The sequence below is a fragment of the Arvicanthis niloticus genome, chromosome 1 (assembly GCF_011762505.2).
Source record: "Arvicanthis niloticus isolate mArvNil1 chromosome 1, mArvNil1.pat.X, whole genome shotgun sequence".
Taxonomy (NCBI): Eukaryota; Metazoa; Chordata; class Mammalia; order Rodentia; family Muridae; genus Arvicanthis; species Arvicanthis niloticus.
Window position 1 is genome coordinate 35,300,912 of NC_047658.1, and position 21,226 is coordinate 35,322,137.

The window sequence follows — 21,226 nt, forward strand, 5'->3', positions numbered from 1 at the left end:
AAATTTTGAGTTCCAAAGAGTCATAAAATAAAAAACTGGCAGAATATACATTTCAGGTAGTAGCTACTTGCATTGATAAACATGCAGATTCCACTTGTATATAAACTCTTTTAAACGTTTCAAGCCTTTTGTCTACACTGCATTTGATCTGCACAATTATTCTACTTAGCAGTCAACAGTGCACCCATTTTTCCTATGCATAAACTAAGGTAAAGGACACAAGTACTCATCTAAGTGGCATGCCTGATAAGAATCAGGGCTCTATTATCCTGTAATCTGCCTTCCATGCTATTTCTCTACTAACTTTAACTCTGAAAATATATGATCTCATTATAACTCTGAAATCTTGAGTTCCTATTTCAATATACTTGTTGAATAAAAGTGTCATTTCATGAGGTTATGTAGTATACACTAGAAATTTTCAGAGATATTAAAGCTCAGAACAAAACTCCACCCTATCTTAACCACTATGAAAACTCCTTTGAGGCCTCAAAGTCAGCAGTCCTTAAAAGTGCCCCATCTGGTCTCATTATTTAGTTGGCTTATCTGACCCACCCCCAAATCCCACCCCATGGGAAAATAGTCAACTGTCCATGGCCTCCTGACTGATCCATTATTTGAAATCAGGGGGGAAGCATTATGGCATATCCCACTGTGAACAATGGACTACAAAACACTGAGCCTGGCAACTCACAGATAAAAGCTACAAAACAGCCCATTTTCTAGAACCTTGTTCATGCCCTGCTGCACCTGGCTGAGCAATCCATGCTTAAAAGCTGCATATTAAAACCACATGCACTTTCTTAATTTCAATATGTAGGGTAGAGGCGGGAGAATAATCTGATCTCAAGTGCTCTGTAAATGTACTAATTTTACCTCATTGCTGTGGTCAATACCTTTTCTATCTCATTTATTTCATTACATGTGAAAAATTACAAGTACTGTGCAAGGTAGTTCTGACAGATCAGTACTTCAATGTATGCTGTGTAATTAACTATGAATTGTGCAGTTATGTTGGCTTTGTTTCATAGTCGATACATGGTGTACACCACAGATCTAAAACCCATAGCATATTTTTGGCAACTTCAGTAACGAAAAACACATTCTATTCTATACAATTCTGAAGTTTAAATCTGCACTGTTCAGTGACTGAACAAAAGTTTTTTTCATTTACTAAAAGATGTGGTAATACTGTTTACTACACGAACTGTGCTATCTCTATAAATTATTCACTTGCTTATGTCAAATTAAATGGATAGACAATATGAAGGTATATACTCCAGATCAAGTATAATTTAATGCTTTTATACTTCTGTTCTCCAGGAATGTTTGGTAGAAACTTAGTCTATTATACTTACAGTACAGTTACTGTACAGTTACTCCCACCATCCTCCTGATTTTGTACTTTAGTTGTGCATTTTAAGTAGAATGTATTTTTAAGTAACCCTTGATATTTAAGTGGCTTTTACATCAAATTAGTGCTTATTTGTATTACAAGGTTCCAAAATTATTATGTTTAACATTTTGAAAGTCCTATGCCTCACTTTATTTCCATTCTAATATCCTGTCTGATTTCAATACTTATTACCATTTTTTGATAGTCATATAACTTTATTTTGAAAACCCTTTTTTTCAAAAGTTCTTTGCTTATAAAGTATACAATAACCAGATATTTAAGATATTAAAAACAACTGTATGTTTGAGTTCAGGAATTGTCACTGTGAAGAAAAATGTGATGGTAACTTCGTGTGAGGCACCGTTTCATTATTATAACTCTAGGGAAGCTGTTAACAGCATTGTAGGCATTTTCGAAGTCGTGTTTTGTAAATTGATTAAAGAGTCAGATACACACATAGCAGTCATTTTTATTAGATGCTAATCACTGACATCAGTGCAGGGGCAGAAAATTATCCACACAATTCACATATAGCCCATACACCTGGACTTTAACATTAGACTTTCAGTTCTGCATTTATTTCATTACTTCAAACATATATATTACAGTGTATATTTGTTTCCAGTTTTCCAAATACATCTTTGTATACATATACGCATATATATCATTCTTAAATATATATTTCCAAATATAAATAATTTCACATCAAGCCAAACAGGATAAAAACATGTAAACAATGCACCTCATTTTGGTCAAGTAAAACAGAACCACAAAGTAATCACAAGTTAACAAGTGCACTTGAAAGAGAAGGGAAGAAACAAACATGTAAACAAACACAGACAGCAGCTGCAAGGCCCTGTAAGGGTCCATTTTTTAAGGCTATATAGCAAAAAGCTCATAATTCAGTTAAAGACTTTTGTCACCTTGTCACATTTACTCATAAGGGACTTCACAATGAGAAACTGTAAACACTAGACTAGAAGTGATTGAATCCTGTTGGAAAAAGACATCACAAGTCATTATCAGCTGACATCAATATTAATTCCACCAAACAATACTTATAAGATTTCTTGTTATTTTATAACACAGAGAAACATCACAATCCTAGCAAGAAGAAATAGGAAATAGAGAAGAAAACAGCAATACTGCATAAAGATTGCCTCAACAGCCTTTGAAAGCGATAGGGTTTGTCAGTCAATAAAGGGAAATAAGCAACAGCAGACAACAGAGCCTTTGCAGGCCAGACCACATGCCACAGCGTGATACTACAGATTCAAACTGAAATATTCTTCCAGCTGGTACTGAAGCAAGAGCCAACGATCATCAGAGATGGAAAAACTGCCTCTCAGGCAAAGCAACTTCTTAAGCAACTGATTGGCCAGGCGAAGCACGGAATGCTCCTTTTTACGGCTTTTAAACAGCACGCTTCCCTCTCGCAACTGCACAGGCTCCAAAACTTGATGCCAGTATGCGCTTGAAGATCCACCACCACCTGGTCTCGGAGGCTGATCTCTCCAGCCCTCGGGGTATTCATGCTTGTAAAAACAGAATTCTCCAAATGGGCAGTGACCTAGGCCTCCAGCAAAATACCTGCAGGCTTTCTGGCTCATTCCCTCCTTATACTGTTGAACAAGTTTCTCCTTCTCCTCTTCCTCCTCCACCCAGAACTCACTAGGAATGACAAAGCCAGAGGAGACCCTGCACTGTGGGCAGGACTTACTGATCCTGTTCTCAAACTGTGTGGCACTTCTCCACCTGCGGATACACTTAAGACAGTAGGTGTGGTTGCAGCTGAAAAGAATGCCAAAGCGGCGGTCGCTGGGGTCGGCTTTCTCATAGACAACCTCCATGCAGATGCCACACACTTTGTCCATGCTGCGCTGCACAGCAAAAGAGAGTTCCATATCTCTCTCGTGTGCTTCAACGCAGGCCCTTCTATGAGCTTCCTGCTGAGCTGCATCCCAAGGGTGCAAGGCCTGCTGCCCGCACATGTCGCATATTTCTCCATGGGGGTATGCACACCTGTCCCCACGGAGGCACTGTCCCCGGGCAGCATAGCGGCAAAGCGGCAGCAGCGGCATACCCATGCCCATAGCCATATGCTCTCTCTCAATTGGCGGGCTCGGCAGAGGAGCCTCAGGACCATGCGGGGGGATCATGCGACCACGGTACGGCTGTCCAGGAACAAACTCAATTGCCCCTATCCAGCCTTCTGCACCCTCTCCTCCCACTGCACCTGCTGCAAGGCCTGCATTGTCAATCTCGGCTTCAGAGAAGCCCCCTTCAGCTGCTGAGCCAATGCCTGCATTGTCAATCTCAGCTTCAGAGAAGCCCCTTTCAGCAGCCGAGCCAATCAGAGGCAAGGAGCTTGAGGATGCAGTAGGGGGGGCTTCCGCCACTTCCTGAGTCGGGGGCTCCCAGTGAGTGGCCATCTTGGGTCCTCTGTCTGCAGAGGCCCGAGGCTGAGAATCTTGCCCCCCCCTAGCTCTCCGCCGCCCAGAAAGGTCGTGAGAGTAGCGACAGTTATCGCCCTCCTTGCACTGGCCATGCAGATAATACCTGCAGAGGATTTGCTTCGTCCAGCTGCCACTGTTGCGCTCCGGACCAGACCGGGCCCCGCCCCCTTCGGCTGGAGCGGGTCTCAAACTCGCCAGGCGGCGGCTCGCTGGGACTGGAGCCACAAGGAACGGTGCCAGGCCCGATGCCTGTTGCAGAGAGGCTGAGCTGACTACCGCAGAAGCTCCAGAAGCCTCAAACTGAGGAGGGGGGGGAGCAGACACACCCTCCCCCCCCTCAGCACCTGCCTCGGCGCCGGCGGCTGCGTGGGCCTCGTAGGGAGCTGTAGACTCTTCCATCGTATAGCGTGCCTCTAACACTGTCCAAAAACCCGAATATTATATCTTTTTTGTGCTTGAATTGCGGAGCTCGAGATGGCTCGATCAGCTTCTTCTCGGGGAGAAGTGCATCAATTTTTGTCTTCCCACCTACTCCCTGTTCCCTTAGAACTTTAGTTCCTACCTGCGGACAGGCAGACGGACACTTCCGGTTGTAACACCATTTTCCAGTGCTTTAGCGGAAGTTGCTTTCGCCATTTTTTTTTCCCATGCCGGTATCTGCTTAAGACACTGGGATCGCTTCTGCCGGCTCTCTTAGTGCGATTCTGAACTCCCAGACCCGCGTTTCCACAATGTTTCCCCTCAAGGTTGATGTTTTAATCTCTCCGGGTTTCGGTTGAATACATTGCATTTTATTATTTTCTTTTTCTATTAAGAAAACGCAACGATCTTTGCCGTTGCCATCTGCTGCTCTTGGCGTTTATAAAACATTTCACTCATAAACATTAAAAATTCTTTTTTTGCTTATTCTGTCTTTTGTTTATAGGCGACGAATTTTTATGATCGAAGAATGTCCCCGCCGAAGCACTTCTCCTTTGACGCTTATAGATCTGACAGGATTCTTTAGGTCTTTTTCCTTGAAGGGTTAATTTGCGTGCACTTTAATTAGAAGGGAATCCTCTGCCCGGGAGGCTAGTCAGAGCCTTTCACTTTCCTGCCTTTGTTAAATCCCACCCCCCACCCAACCACCCAACAATGTAGTAGCCTGGACTTTGCCCAGCCCTGATGAAGACTTAATAAGGCAAGGTCTGAGAATGACCCAGGCTTTAACTTTTTTCTGTTGGTTGGATTCGGAGACCCTTTGTTCCCTGCCTTCCTTTTCATCCCATTCTGCTCTACTGAGCTTTTCATAATACCAGCTCCTCTTTGCACCCCAAAGTGTCTCATTTCCATTTCCTCACTGAGCCGGGTTTTGTTTCCCATTTTGCAGATATATACTATTGGATTACTAATGTTATATGTAGTTCTATACTGCCACATGTACTTTCTATCGTGACATACTAAATTTTATAGTGTAGTTTTATGTGGGTTGTTATTTTTAGTAATAATCATACTTCCTCTCCTTGCTTGACAATTTGAATTAGCAGTGCTTCAAATTTTTAATTTACTACTGTTTTTCTAAAAATAAAATTATGCTTGGTAAAATAATTTTATTGGAGAGAGTCTTACAAACTAAGGTTAAAAAAACTCAGAATCCTCTGATATAATCATCCAACTAAAACTATAAGTCTCAACTAAATAAAGCCAGCAATAATAAAACAAGCTAAGAGGAACATTATCAAACAAAATAGATAAAATGGGGAAAGTGAAGCAAAAGAAAATATGAAATAAGGACAATAGAAGAGGCAAAACTTTTCTTGTATAACTTATAAAGGAAAATGTTAAAAGGCTCAGATCTCCAGCATCACATACTTCAAAAGAGCTGACACTAATAAGAAACCTCAAAACAATGAGATATTTTCAGTGCCACTAATTTACAAAAGACCTAAGAACTACGAGATGATAGTGGGGAAAATATTTTAACATGAAACTTAAGACTTTTCATTAAATGATCATATATAGAGAAACAGTAAAAATATCAGAAACAAAAATAAAGATCTATTAGGTATGTTACATATGTGATTAAGACAATTTTGAAATGAGGTATTTTAAAACATTGACTCTGAAATGAACATAAAGGTTGAAAATCTTGTATTGTTTTAAAGTGCTCACTTGTACAATAGAGAAAAAAGAAAAGAAACTAAGACTTGTTAGAAGCAGAAAGTAATAAGTTCATTAGCAGGCAAAACTGCTAATTATATATAGAAAAATCATTTGGTTTATATGCATATTTATCAAGTATGATGTCCAAAAATTCAATAAATAAAGAACAATTTATGTATTATGTATATAGACATAAATGATACTTAAACGTTTTAAGTGGATTGAATTTACGGTAATTAAGTTTGTTTATTCTGTGGACTTCATGGTAATCAACTGAAATTCATTTTTACTTAAACATAACAGTTACTCCATGATCAACATGCAATATTTTTAAAGGTAAACTACTTGTTTGATAATTATTCCTTCAGTTTTCATCTTGAACCAAGGAACTTTTGGTTGTCAATTTCTCCTTTGCATAGTCATTATGATATTTTTATTTGTATAATAGCTTTTCCAAAGTTCAAAGATACATCTGAACTGTCTAGAATATACTTTCTCTTTGGTCTTCAGTATGTATTAGTTAATGAGGACTCTTTTAACATCCTGACTTATTTTTAAATACAAAAAAGTTTAGAGTATAGTTCCTAGCCTTATATAACAAACTATCTATCTACCTTTCACAAATGTGAGAATCTTGAATATTTGTAGATCTCAAACTTATTTGATCAATGGTGATTTATTACAAGTACTCCATATAAATTACACTGCACCTCTTTTTTATACAATATACAAAATTCCTGTGAACAATTACAGGGTTGCTTTTAAGCTCAGTATCCTCCTTTGGCTTTTGAAGGATTGAAATGTAGCTCAAGATCCTTAAGACTTAAGTTTTAATTTTAAATTATAATGATAATTCAGACAACCATCTTAAACTAACATCGACTATATTAAACACCTAACTTTGTGTTGACTCTTACCACCGTGTCTCCTCAAACTTTAAAAACTGAGAAATTAGCAAAATGTTTCCTAATATTCTCAAGGCTTTGCTGCTAGGACTGTATGATAAGTGATTTTGAATCTCCATCTGTTTAGCTGCCAGTCCTGTGTCATTGTGTTCTCTACCTCATAGTGACTATACATGTAGGACTGGTATTCAATAATATTATATTACAAACTAAAGTCACCTACTACTAAACTTTTAAAATTCCACAGTAGATCAATAACTGCATATACTGGTTAGAATACCTTAAGAGAAACAAACAGCTTTTTTATATATTGTCCAATGTAGAACACTCAGAGTATCCTCTCTAATCATTGTAACCATATTTTTCCTTCCTTTCTATGGATCCCTCCCTCCCTTCTTTCTTTTAACTTTCAGCATTGATATGTTGACACAATCTTTGAACACATACCTCTGATTGCTTCTTCAGTTACTTGATTCAGAAGAACTGTCTTTTTCTCAGCAAAATCCAGAAGATCTTAGGGCTTGAGACCTCAGTGAAGGGTCTCCCAATATCCAGCAATAGGAGATGCAAATAGAGCCAGGAGAAGCACAGTTCTAAAGCAGACTGTGTAAAGCACCATGTTGCCAGGGTACAGACTGACAGGGGCAAAGGTGGAGGTTGAAGGCACTGCACAGGAGAGGGAAAATGTAGACAGCTTGACAAATAGCTCCAGAGACTGGAGACTGGACGGTAGGACTGTATAGAAGAAGCAGCTGGTGCTATGTCTTTCTTTTCAAGCAGCAGGGCTGCTAAGCCTACCCCCACACGTTCAACATGTCCACAGTTAAAAAGAACACAATAGTCCCAAAGCAAGTTCTTTCACAATACTGCTGTGCTTCCCAACTACTGTTTTAACAGTTCTGGAGAGGCAGCTGGGAAAAGGATTAAATGTCTACATAAGCCTATGGCTTCATGTCCTCCCCTGGCTAGCAGGCATTATTGTGTCAAAAGTGTTAATTTTACATTTTCACTTTATTTGATCAGCAACAGGAGTATTAACTCCTTTTGTTTTGTAGAATCTATATCTGATGGCCCTGAGTTAACTACTGAAACACTGGTGCATGGCTAGAATCCTAGTACTAAATGGTAGAAATGATTCCCATGATTTTTAGAACAGCCCTAGTCTGGAGTATATAGTAAAAAAAAAAAAAGTAAATAATGGCTACCTAACAAGTATACTGAAAGTACTAAAGATTTATTTTAAAATGTAATGATTTTTAAAAATATTCATGCTAGAGCCAAAGCTTCAGGAATGTATATTTTCTACTTTAGAACCATGGAGAAAATAATCTGATTAGACTATCCTTGTTAGTCTTGTTTCCCACTAGATTCATGCAGCAAAAATATTTTGAGAGAGTTTCTGAAAGTTTCCAGGATATTAACTATTAAATGAATGTTATATCTACAGACAAATGATTTTTTACCTTGAATATTTAGAAGCCAGCCATATGTAATTCTAGTCCAAAAGATAAGACATAGGCACATTTCTGCATGCAAGAGGGCATTTCTTTCTCTTACAATGACAGCCATGGTGTTATGGTTGGAATGAGAAGGGAAATTCATGGGGGGGGGGGCGTGTCATGGAGGCTATTTGTAGAATCTATATCTGATGACCCTGAGTGAACTACTGAACAAATACAAAATCACTTCTAAACATTTTAATCAAAGTCTTTTATGTGTTTTTGTCTGTACTTGTGTGCTTTTGTGTCTGTGTTCGTGTGTTCGTATGTTCGTGTGTGTGTGTGTGTGTGTGTGTGTGTGTGTGTGTTTTGACATAGACCACATTATATGTCAAAAGACAAGCTCTTGTATCTTCACTCAACTTCTACTACATCTGAGACAAGATCCTATTGTTGTCTGCTCTTGGGTTTGCCAGACTATGGCCTGTCATTTCCTGGGGTAGTCTCCTGTCTTAGCTGTCATCTAATAATGGGAACCCTGTGCCTACAGACAGGTGCCTGTCATTCTAGGCTTTTGAATGCTGTTGCATGAACTTGAACTCAGGTCCTTATAGATATAAAGTAAGGTCTTTATTCACTGAGCCATCTTCCCATGCTTTAAAATGTCTTTTAATTTTAATATGTACCTTAAGAAGGTTCAGATAATACTGTAGCCATTTACTTTTATGATCAGCAAAGTCACATTCAGTATATATAAAAAAAACACTGATTTGTCCATAGTATAGTAAATATTGACAATTTCATTAAAAATTTTGGGGCCTTTTTGTGATTTTTATGAATTATATTTTAGTGCAGACTTAAGCACATGTGTTAGGATGAAGAAGTGCTCAAAAGAAATAAGGCCCATCTAGGGACATATTATGGACTTCTCAGATAACTAGTTGCTTGTGCTGTTATACACATATTAAGTTAATCTTCATTTACATGTTTGATGATCATATTAATGTCTTTAAAACTTGTAAGATATTATCAAACTTAAACTTAAAAGACCAGAGTCTATGTGAGTATTTCCTGCCATAACTATGAAATAGCCTTGTCTCATTGGATCTTTTAGTTCCAGTTTTGATTAACTATTCCTATTAACTGAGGTATGTCAACCCAGAATATGGCTTTTGTGCTTAAAATTCCTCCCTGAGAAAGGCTTGTAGTTACAATGAGATCCCAAATACACACTGTAGTTTCTGGCCAGATAATAAAGGCTTTCTATTGCCTTAAATTCATTTCTTACTTGTCTTTTATTGTGAATACCTCATATTTCAAACAAAATAAAAAGTAAAAATTGCTAAATGAAATAGAAAACATATTTATTTATTTATTTATTTATTTATTTATTATTTATGTTGAGGGTAGGAGTATTATTTTGTAGTCCAGAATGATTCTGAACTCATTATCCTCTGGTCTCTAGTTCTTAAATTGTTGGATTACTGGTTTGGGCTACCACTTTGAGCTTTAACTATTTTTAAGTTTAGTGAGATCCCCATCTATAACTCTAAATTCCAATAAGAATGAAATCCTTTAAAATATTGTTAATTGGTATATAGTAAAAAAATATTTCTGTATAAGCTTTCTTATATGGCACAAATCCAAACGATATGAATATTATTTTAAAAGATAAATTTTATTTTCCACATCTGTACCTTTATTAACAAAAATGAGTTGTTCATGCTAATAAGATTCAATGTGATTTTGGCTATATGGCAGTAGTATGTGTGGATCCTGAGCCAGTGAGTACTTGCATGCAACTCTCTACTGGTTCCTTCCTTCTTCCAGTGATTTTTGATCACTATTCTATTTTCAAATGAGATTGTTGCTATTACAATTTTAAGATAAATTATGCATTCACAATTGGATTTAATTATTGAACTTTATTTTAATTATATGTACGTGGAATTTATTTACCACACATGTTAAAATGCACAATAAAATATTTAGACATTGTATTTATTTACATTTTATTTTCTTTCCTGTTTCTAAAATTTTTTTTTGCTTTTTCCCTTTTGAACTAGCCATCTGACCGTACCTGTTATTTCTGTTTCTGGCTAGGAAAAAGTAGTGAGGATGGAGGAGACGTGTGCTTGTATGAAGGCACAGTCTGGATATATAAAACACTATGGGTATAAAATTTCATATCTAAACATTTCATTTTTTAAAGATTTCAAGTCAATGTATTTGTGAATTTTTTCCAGTTAATAGATTTTTTGCCTCACAGAAAAATTTATACTAGATAATCTAATCTTCCATAAATATTGTTTTATACTTTTGTTTTTAATTCTTCATGCATTCTCTGAGAATTCCAATCAATGCCTTTGGATTATAGTCACCTCCTTTCCCAGCTCCTCCAAGGTGTCTCCTCTTTAAAATGTACACAACTCTTTGGGACATTTTCAGGGTTGTGTTTCTTTATATATTAATTAAATACAGTTTGTGATGCCCATGTATTATTTCATGTATGGTCCCCCACTTGAATGTGGGGAAAATACCAGGGGATAGTTATTATGTTAAAGAAAACACTTTCAAACACACAAATTGTGCTGGAACCCAGGAGTAAAGCATTTACTTGAAATTGGAATCCTTAAATATGGACTGCACCTCATCTTATAAAGCAAAGATTTTTTTATACATTCCATGTTGCTTTCATAATGCAAAAACTTTAAGCAGTTACTGCCTTCACTCACTGCCTAAATGAAGTTAGCTCTTTTATGTTTGCCTTATTGTTTGTTTTACAGGGAGGGGGCAGAGGGAGAGAGGGAAAGAGAGAAAGAGGCAGAGTGAGAGAAAGAGGAGCAGAGGAAGAGGATATACAGAGTTTGAAAGGTGGGGAATTTTGGATAATCCATGAGAAGATGAGGAAGGGGAAATTTTGATGATAATAATATATATTATAAAAATGTTTAAATAAGTAAACATATTTAAAATAACTGTAGGAATGTACTAATGTAAATAGAAGGTAAAACCTGGGTAGGTAGACTCGTTACAAATTATTTATCTAGTATATACTAAGGCCCCAGGTTTGATACACATCGCTACAGGAAAACATAACAGATTTCCCATTCCTGACACTTAGCTGACATTGTTTGGTCTGATATGACAGGCTAATTCTGTAAACCTCAGGCAGAGGGAGAGTGTTGGAGCTTAATTTGCTTAAGTAGGGTGACACTACTGTTTTCTGACACTTCTTTGAAATAGGAAAACAATTTACAAATTTAACTATTTTTTGGACTGTGAAATGTATTTCTTCATTTCTTTTGACAACATGAAAGAACCCCTGATCAATATAAACAGATTTAAATAAAACTCTTAAACATGTACAAGGAATTAATCAAAATAATTTTAGGCTGACTCTCTACTGAATTAATCTGATTATACAAGATTATTTTAATCTACAGTTTATGTAAAATTAGCCTAAGGACTGTGTCTAGTTCTCAGACAAAGATTTGTTTCTGGTCCTTGCATCCTACAAAATGGCCATGACTGAAATCCCAGCGCCTTGCAGCTGTGTGTATAAAGAGCATATTGAGATAAGATCTCCTGAAGCTCTCAGATTTTCTAGAATTATCTGTATATTTATTTACCTCAAAACAACATGCAGTTCCTACAATTTCAGTAAATATAAAAAAACTTTACATGATGAAAAAAGATGCATTCACTTAATAATATCTTCAGTTTTACCATTAATAACTATTATTTTAACAAAATGTAGGATTCCTGAGAATTTATACTTTTTGTATTTCTCTCTGAGTATGTTACCATGATCAATAATGACTTCAAGTACTCATATTGTCTCACTATTTTAAACCACTACAATGATGTCCTGTTCTATCTTGTCATTTTGGATATAGCTACATGTCACTTTTCTCATTCTGGTTTTATTTTATTTTAATCCCCCTTTTCTGTCTCACTTTTTTGATTTTACTTTTGGGAACATATAATTCATTGGACGTTGACTTATTTCCTCCACAAAGAAAGACTCCTACTAAGTTTGCATCTGCATTTGTATAACTTAAAATACACTTTTTATTACAACACATTTGTTCTTCAGTGAATCTTTTTTTATGTACATCAGTTTATAAGCATAGTTCTGTATATTTTTCTTTATAATATAATAAACTTGACTGTGAAAGACTATGGTCCTAAGGTTTTCTTTTTAAGGTTTTTAATTCAAATTATTCATATTTACCAGCTAGAATTATATTGACATCCTCTACTTAGTTATTTACTTAGGAATTTTGAGATATTCAAGTTTCTGGTTTTTTCTAGATATGCATAATTCTATAGAAATAATGAGGGTATTAGTTTTATTCCTTTAATAAATTTATTTATTCATATGTGAATGAGTGTTTTCCCTGCATGTTTATCTGCACCATAGAATTACAATGCACATGGCGGCTAGAAAAGGGTATCAGATCCCCTAGGACTTGAGGGACAGATGGTTGGGAATCACTCATGCAGGTTATTGGAATTGTACCTGGGTCATCAAGAAGAGCAGCCAGTGATCTTAATCATTAAGCTATCTCTTCTTCAGTCTCTCCTTTTTTATTCTTGATTTTAGATTACTGGTCACTTTTCCTGATGAAACTCATCAAGCTATATGATTCTACTAAGTGCAGTAAGAAATCACTCTGTGCCTGCACTTCTTGTTTTCTTTTGTTACATTGAGTTCTGACTTACTGCAATGTTCTTCACGTAGTTCTTTCTGGTAAATTTACTATCACGTTCTGTGATGATCTGAATTGAGTGATTATATCAGGAAAAAAATCAGAAGTCAGGCATGAAGGATTATTGCTGTAATTCTTATTTTACTTTACAAACAATAGATTAGGATCATTGTGGTTTGGAGTCTGAATTAAACAGTGAGTTTTAGAAAACCATAGGTTACAAAGTGAAATTTTTTTCCAAAAAGTATCAAAATTTCTTCCTTTCAATATATATATATTGAAATATATATTGAATATATATATGGGATTCTGCCTTGTCCTATAAGTATCTCTTTATAGCAGAAATTTGAATAAATAACAACTTCATTGTTAATCAAATCATATTTCTAATTTATGGTTTTCTTATCCCTGTGTGTAATTTTGAAATATTGTCATTAATTTAGAATATTTATTTTTCCTTTATATTTTGTTAGTTTTCTGTCTCAAATGTAGACTTGACTAAGAATATATTCAGAGTAATTGTGATTCTTTTAAAATATGAGACATATTTCAGGCCCAGTACCTCACAAATTTCCTCATACATGATTCCCACAGTTTGGATTAAAGGGAGCAGCGTTTTCATATCATAGTAAATGCATCAAACTTTTTAATGCTTTTAATTTCTTTGCGAATCCATCAATTACATGTGTGCCCTCTAGTGGTTAGATGTACCAGTGCATGCTCTCATGTTTCAGAACAAAACACATTTCCTCACCTGTCTCTGATTCTTCACATTAACTACCTAAAATTTTGACAGGAATGAGGGAAGAAATATGTAATTTATAAAGGGAATTTTCTTCTTTTACAATGGCATGCAGACCATACCCCAAAATTCAAATTTCAAGTAATACTATCCTTTAACTCTTTGGACCCAACATAATTTGTGTGTTTAAAAGAGTTTCTTAGATCCTCTTCCAAAATCTAAGAAGAAATTTAGGCTTCATCATTACATTTTTTATTGTTATTGTGAAAATAAAGTCTCACTTGCAATCTCGGGTTGTCTTAGAACCTGCTATGCTCAAACTCACGACCTTCCAGCTTCAACATGTGTGGAGTTTCATGAGGATAACAATATTTTTGAGAGCCTCCCCAGCACATTGTATATATGGTGGAATTTTTTTCAATCTTCCTTATTTATGTGTATATCTTTGGCAATTCTACAGATTTTAATTCCAATGCAACTGAAAATACTCTATGATATTCTTTGTGAGTTTTTTCTTTTACTCGTACGTGATTTTATTTCATACCTTTTGTCATTTAAACCTATTGCATTCATGTTTGACGTGTTCTAAATTCTTCATACACTCTGATCACAAATTTGTCCATTTCTATCACTGTTTTAGCAATCAACCTTAAACACATGGAAGCTGGTCTTTTACCAAAGTGAAGGTTTATAATAGTTTGCAAGCAGAAAAGATATCAATTTGACCATGACAAAGAGTTAAAGGATAGTAAACAAAGCTTAATTTAACATGTGTAGAGAAGCACAAGCAACAAGTCTCTGAGAGGCTCACACACATGTTCCTAGCTGCGCTATACTTCTTCTGAGCACCTCTTCATCACAACCCACATGCTTGATATATTTCATAAAAATCTCAAAGGCCCAAAAACCTTTAATGAGATACTCGATGTTGATTATACTATGGACAAATTGGTGTACTCGTTTTTATAATAAATGTGACTTTGATGATCTTAAAAGCAAGTGGCTACAACATTATTTAAACTTTTCTAGGACTATATTGAAATCAAATGACATTTTTAAGCTTGGAATTATGGCTCAGCAGATAAAGGCCTTACTGTCTGTTTGTATGTATGTATGTATATATGTATGTATGTATGTATGTATGTATGTATGAGAACCCAAGTTTGCATTCACAATGTTATTCAAAGGCCTAACATGATAGGCACCTGTCTCAAGTCACAAGTCTCCTATTATTAGATGGGGGTAGAGACAGGAGACATCCATTGAAACTGATAGGCTCTAGTCTTGTATACACAACAGCAGACAAGAGAAGGATCTTGTCTCAAATGAAGTAGACTAGACATTGAGGGAAGCTACTAGAGTGTGTCCTTTGATGCATAGTTTATCCACGTCAAAACACATACACAGACACACAGAAACAGACACATAGACACATATATACACACTAAAGATTTTGGTTAAAAATTTAGAAGTGATTTTGCTTTTAATACAGCAGTTCCTTCAGGCTTATCAAATATAGGTTCTACATACAGCCCAGAATTCCTCATGAATTCCCCTTGACTCCCACCATAACACTATAACTGTCACTGTAAGTGAGAAACAAATATCCTCTTGCATACAGAAAGGTGCCTATGACCTGTGTCTGATTCTTTGGACTACAAATATGTGTGTGTGTGTGTGTGTGTGTGTGTGTGTGTGTGTGTGTGTGTGTGTAAAATTATGTAGAGAGAAAGCATAGGACTTACATGTTATTTGTTAGAGTGACGTGTATATTACTACTTAGTATATATTATATAATCATATATAAATAAACACACATGCATATATACATAAATACACACACAAACATATATTACTGCTTCTCTTACAGATTTTTTTCTTGAGGTTTTATCTGTCATTCTTGTTCAATCAGCAATTGTTGAAAAACTTCCACACTTTCCACTGTATTCTCAACAAATCTGCCTTACCTAGAAACTTACACATTGCTTTTATGAATCAAGCCATTTTCAATTTTTAAAAGGAGATCTCTCTGCCACACTATAGGGCAGGTACCATGCCCAGATCTGGCTAAGCAACACAGAACAAACTCAGTGGTGTTTCTGTAGAATTTTGTTTCAATTTGCTTTGTTTAGCGGTATTATTTGGCTTATTGTCATTTTGCTTGTATATTTTTATGGGTTCATGTGTGTGTGTGTTTTGTTTTCTTGTTACTTTTGATGAGAGAGAGAGAGAGAAAGAGAGAGAGAGAGAGAGAGAGAGAGAGAGAGAGAGAGAGAGAGAGAGAGAGGATAAACTTGGGTTAGTTGGGGAGTGGAGAAAATACCTTGGAGAAAGTAAGGAGGGTGAATCATGTTCAAAATATATTACATGAAAAATATTTTAATAACAAATGGCAATTACTGCAATTTTTTAAAAATGAAGGAGAAAAGGGTGGGTAGAGATAGGTACATCTGAGAGGAATTGGGAGCAATGTGCCAAATATAAGCAAAACAGTGTATAATATTCTGAAAAGAATAATAGAAATGAGAAAATAAATCATTGGTCTTATTGCCATAGCAAATGCATTTACGTCATTTTATTCTTTTGTTACCTTTTGAACTTACAAAAGATTAACAGAGATTATAATATTTATTAACCATGGTTTCTGTCATCTAGAAATTTATTAAAGGAGATAACACTCAGTTTTATCTGGAAGGCAGGCAGATATTTATCACGTACGAGTTCATAAAATTAGTATGACTGAAGCTATGTGCCCATACATCATAATTAATTTTCTATATTTGACTTCTAAGAACTTTTAAGTCTCGTTTTGAGGTATCTGTCTGTCTAGGGTATGAACAAGATAACCAGCAAGCTTCTTCATTTGAATTTGAGAAATTCAAACCAAACACAGGAATCCTCAAATCAGCCTAAACTCTGGGTAGTTTAACAACCTTAAACTAATTTCCTTTCCTTGTCTCAGTCCATTTTCAACTCACTGTGTAATTCCTCTGTGAATCCCTTACTATGCAGTGCTCCTGTCTACAGAGGTTTATCACCATTTCCTAGAAAATGAGGCTGTTGGCTATTTTATGGGGATCACTGGAATTACAAATAGGGAAAATTTTGTAACTAGTTGAAAATATCAGACTCTTCTACCCCAACAAATCTTCCTATGTGTCACCAGAAAGTGATGTAGGCATTTGTGGTTGCTGTTTTTTGTAAAACTTGGTAGCTGCTATTAACCTTGAACTTGTGTCCCTTTATTAGAATATGCTGAGTTCTGAGATTCCTGGCACGGGACATAAAGAACTGGTATCTATTTCCTTACTTGCCTCACTATTTCTTTGTATCCAACCCCACCACCATTCCTTGAACCCTCACCATGATAATTTGAGGACAGTCCAACCATGCGGAAAGATCACCCTCCGTGATTGTATAACTGTACTAGTTACCTTTTGTTTATGATATAAAACACTGACCAAGACAGCTTGGGAAGCAAAGGTTTATTTGGTCCCATATCAGAGTTGATCATTAAGGGAAGTCAAGGCAGAAACTCAAGAGGGAGATGAGTCAGGAACCATGAAGGAAAATTGCTCACTGGTTGTAGTGGTTTACATATGTATGGCCCACGGAGTGGCACTATTTGGAGGTGTAGCCTTGGAGTAGGTATGTCACTGTGGGCTTGAGCACTAAGATCCTCTTCCTAGTTGCCTGGGAGGTAGTCTTTTCCTGTTTGCCTTTGGATGAAGATGTAGAACTCTCAGCTTCTGATGTGCCATGCCTGCCTGGACACTAGCATGCTCCTGCCTTGATGATAATGGACTGAGCCCCTGAACCTGTAAGCCAGCCACAATTAAATGTTGTTTTTATAAGCGTTTCCTTGGTCATGGTGTCTGTTCTCAATAGTAAAACCCAAACCAAGACACTGGTTGATGCTAAATGACTTCTTCAGGTTTTCTTTTTATTTAATCTAGAACTACCTACCCCAGGGGTGGCACCATTCACTGGACTTTACTATCACATATCAATCATCAATCAGGAAAGTGTATCAGACATTTCTACAGGCCAGTCTGATGGAAATAATTTCTCAGCTGAGTTTCCCTTTTCCTAGGTGACTCTAGTTTATGTCAAGTTGAAAAAAAAGACTCATAATTGTTAGTATGTGTTACAATCTCCCAGTGGAGACAAAGATCTCAATTCAGACAATATTTTAAAAATTCAATGTCTAGAGGGTTGTGGGTGGCTTAGCAGTTAAGAGAATTTACTACTCTTTCAGGGAACACAGCTAATGTTCTTAGTACCCAAATGGTAGCACAACACTGCCTGTAAATCCAGTATCAAGTAATCCATATTTTTTTTCTTCTGGCCTCCATGGGCTCCTGAATAAATAGCATGGACATATAGTAGTCTAGTCAGAAAATAAAATTCTTTAATAATATATAAATAAATCCTGAAAACAAGATTTGTTAAAAAATTTAGGAGAATAAAACAAAGAAAGAGAAAAAGAGGGAAAAGGAAGGAATGCAGGAAGAAGGAATGCAGGAAGAAAGAATGCAGGAGGGAAGGAAGGAAGGAAGGAAGGAAGGAAGGAAGGAAGGAAGGAAGGAAGGAAGGAGATGGCTAGTTAGGGTATCCTCAAAAACAACTCCTGTCTGAATATTTCATAACAGTTTTCTCCTGTTCTTTTGTCTTCTCAATCACAGTGATAAACCATGTATTATAGTTTCAAGCAGCTAAAACCCCATAAAAATTAAGGAATTAAAATGCTGTTTGGGGTAAGATCACTACCAAGGAAGAAAAAGAACAGTTTGTTGATTGATTAAAAAAAAAGTGGAGATACTACAAATATAATGATTATTTACAGTTATTATTGTTTTCAAAAATAAACTTATCTAAATATAGAACACATTTGTTCTCCCCCAAAACTGAAACTATACTTATCATGTGATCCAGTAAGACCAACCTTATGATTATACTTGAAGAAATCAAAGTTAATGTAGCTCTTAGATTCTTGCAAACTCATTTTGGTGTAGTACTTTTCACAATAAGTTATAGAATTAGCCTAGATGTCTATGATAGGTAATCTTAACCATTATCCTGATTTTGAGTTATTTAAGATTTACACTTATAAGCATGTCTTTGAGGGTAATCCCAGGATTTAATAAGATGGAAGATCCTTATTGAATGTACATTGCACCACATCATAAGCATCAGTCTTGGACTAAATAAAAACAACCAAAGAACTATAATAGAGGAGTAGCACTCCCTATCTCAGCTTCATGGTTGGTGCCATGAGGTAAACCTGTCCGAACACCATTTCTTCCTTGCCATGTTTTGCTATATTCCTCTGAAAAGGAGTCAACAAAAATTTTTCTACTAAAATTTTATACTTCCAAACACACTAGAAGCTGATGCAAACACCCTAGAAGCTGAGGCAAAATGATCTCTACTAGTTTGAAGCCATCTTGTAATAAATAGCAAGTTCCAGAACAGACTGGGCTACACAATGAGACCATATGTAGAAAAAAAAGAGTTGATATATGATTTCTTTGCTGACATTGTTTTATCTGTGTTTATAATAGGTTATTTCTATATAGCTTTGTCTTCTGTGGAACTTACTATGTAAACCAGACTGTCCTTAAAGTCCTAGGGGATCATCTTCCTGCCAAATCCTGGGATTTAAGATCTGTACCTTTATACTGTGCTATTATTCAGCTATATAGTCAAAGTATTAAAGCAACCATTTAAAGACTTATCACAGATTAGCTCATTTCTCAGCCCTTATCAAAAAGATATTTTGTGCAGTACATGGTGACTAACATAAAGACCAAAACAATGGTCAGGATGCAAATAATGGGAGACTATAGTATGCTTATTCTTAGATGTGGCATCTGTATAACATCCCCTTCTCACCACAGGCAAACATGCTGTAAAACAGTATAAATCAAAACTTGTCTAATTGCCTAAGAAGCAATCTGCCTCATGACAAGCATCACCTAGTCAGTAGATTGAGACTCCTCACTCCATTAAGTATTTTTGAGTTTCTCTTCTCCAGATTTATACTACAATGTTACACTTAGAATCAGCTTATTCAATATCTCATTAATTTCTATGTTGTGGAGTTATCAAGTCTATGTACAATAAAACAATATAATTCTTCTAAAATTATCAAATATGTAGTTCATTAGTGAAGAGGAGACACCTCACTGCTAGTTGGCATCTCTATCACAGGAACAAACATTGTTTTATGTCAAAGCATCAAGGAATGGATGGCACAAATGAGTTGTGTACAGCTGCTGCTTCACCACTGATATGTAAGTTTGATAACTGCATGAAACAAAGCCTGTCTTGTCATGCTTCCTACCTGAGTATTTCTCTCTGGATATGAGTATTTTTGATAAACCTGCTTGTTCTTCAGACTGTTGAGCCAAACTCAGCAAATGCCCCCAGATATCAACTGTAATAAAAATTAACAATCAAAGTCAGGGACTTGCGTAAAACTGAGTTCTCTTTTCCAGCCAGACACATTTAATAGCAGCAGTAAGGATGGAGAGACAGGAATGGGTGAATTTGAGGCCAACATGTTATATAGCAAGTTTCAGCCTAGACCAAGCTACAGAGTGAGAGGCTGTCTTTAAAAAAGATAGTTTTCTTCATATTTGTTTTGTGTAAGTTAATTACTTTACAAAATTGGAAATTGTTTATCTGGTCTCTCTCTAGAGAGAAGCTTCCAGTCTGTACAATGGGCAGCTTTTGATTATGTACTAGGTATGTAAATTCAGGTGTTTATTCTTTCAAAGCAAGTGCTTTACTAATAAAGTCATTTCTGAAACTCTACAAAAAAAGGATTTAAGTACTACTGCTTATCACCACACAGAGGGTTTCTCATGTAACAAGGCTGCCATCATTCTTCTGAGCATAGAATTCTCCTGACCCCTCAATTCTCCTGACCCCACAACCATCAATCACTAATTACAAAAAATGCCTCACAGACAGATCTCATAGAGGTATGTTCTCAGTTGAGGCTCTATCCTTTCAGATAACACTAGTTTTTGTGTCAGGTTCACATTAAAAAAAAGCTAGTACAAAGCCTGTGAACTACCCCAGAACAGTTCCTGACCCAATAATGGTGCCAGGCATGGCTTTCATCTTGAAGATCTGGAGTTGAATACAGTGAAAAAGTGGTTGCTTACCCTATGAATTTGCAGTGCTATTGCACCAATAGACACATCTTGCCAGGCCTGTAGTTATTATAACCCACAGGGTTCACAGCTGTATAACCTTGATGATTGATAACATTGGTCTCCAGTACCATGTGTGTTAACTTCCAACCATAAAAGCTAGATAGTAAGAATAAAGCATCTAGGTCAGTGCCAGCTTGTCTTTTCCATGTTTTGCAACTCAAGTACATGGTATCTTCAGCAATAAAGTCATACTGTCAAGGTCATG

The 21,226-nt window shown here is 36.2% G+C and overlaps 2 protein-coding genes across 2 annotated transcripts in view; both read right to left on the minus strand.

Moving 5' to 3' along the window:
• Positions 1 to 1,845: 1,845 nt before the first annotated feature.
• Positions 1,846 to 4,251, minus strand: Mkrn3 (makorin ring finger protein 3). Its single transcript, XM_034487535.2, has one exon. It carries the CDS (start codon positions 4,249 to 4,251, stop codon positions 2,662 to 2,664), a length of 1,590 nt encoding a protein of 529 aa, XP_034343426.1. The 3' UTR covers positions 1,846 to 2,661.
• Positions 4,252 to 7,345: 3,094 nt separating this feature from the next.
• Positions 7,346 to 21,226, minus strand: part of LOC117696584 (proto-oncogene FRAT1-like) — a 41,746-nt gene continuing 27,865 nt past the window's right edge. The window contains exon 5 of the mRNA XM_034487548.2: positions 7,346 to 7,565. The gene's annotated coding sequence lies outside the window, so the exon portion shown is untranslated. The remainder of the gene's footprint in view (positions 7,566 to 21,226) is intronic.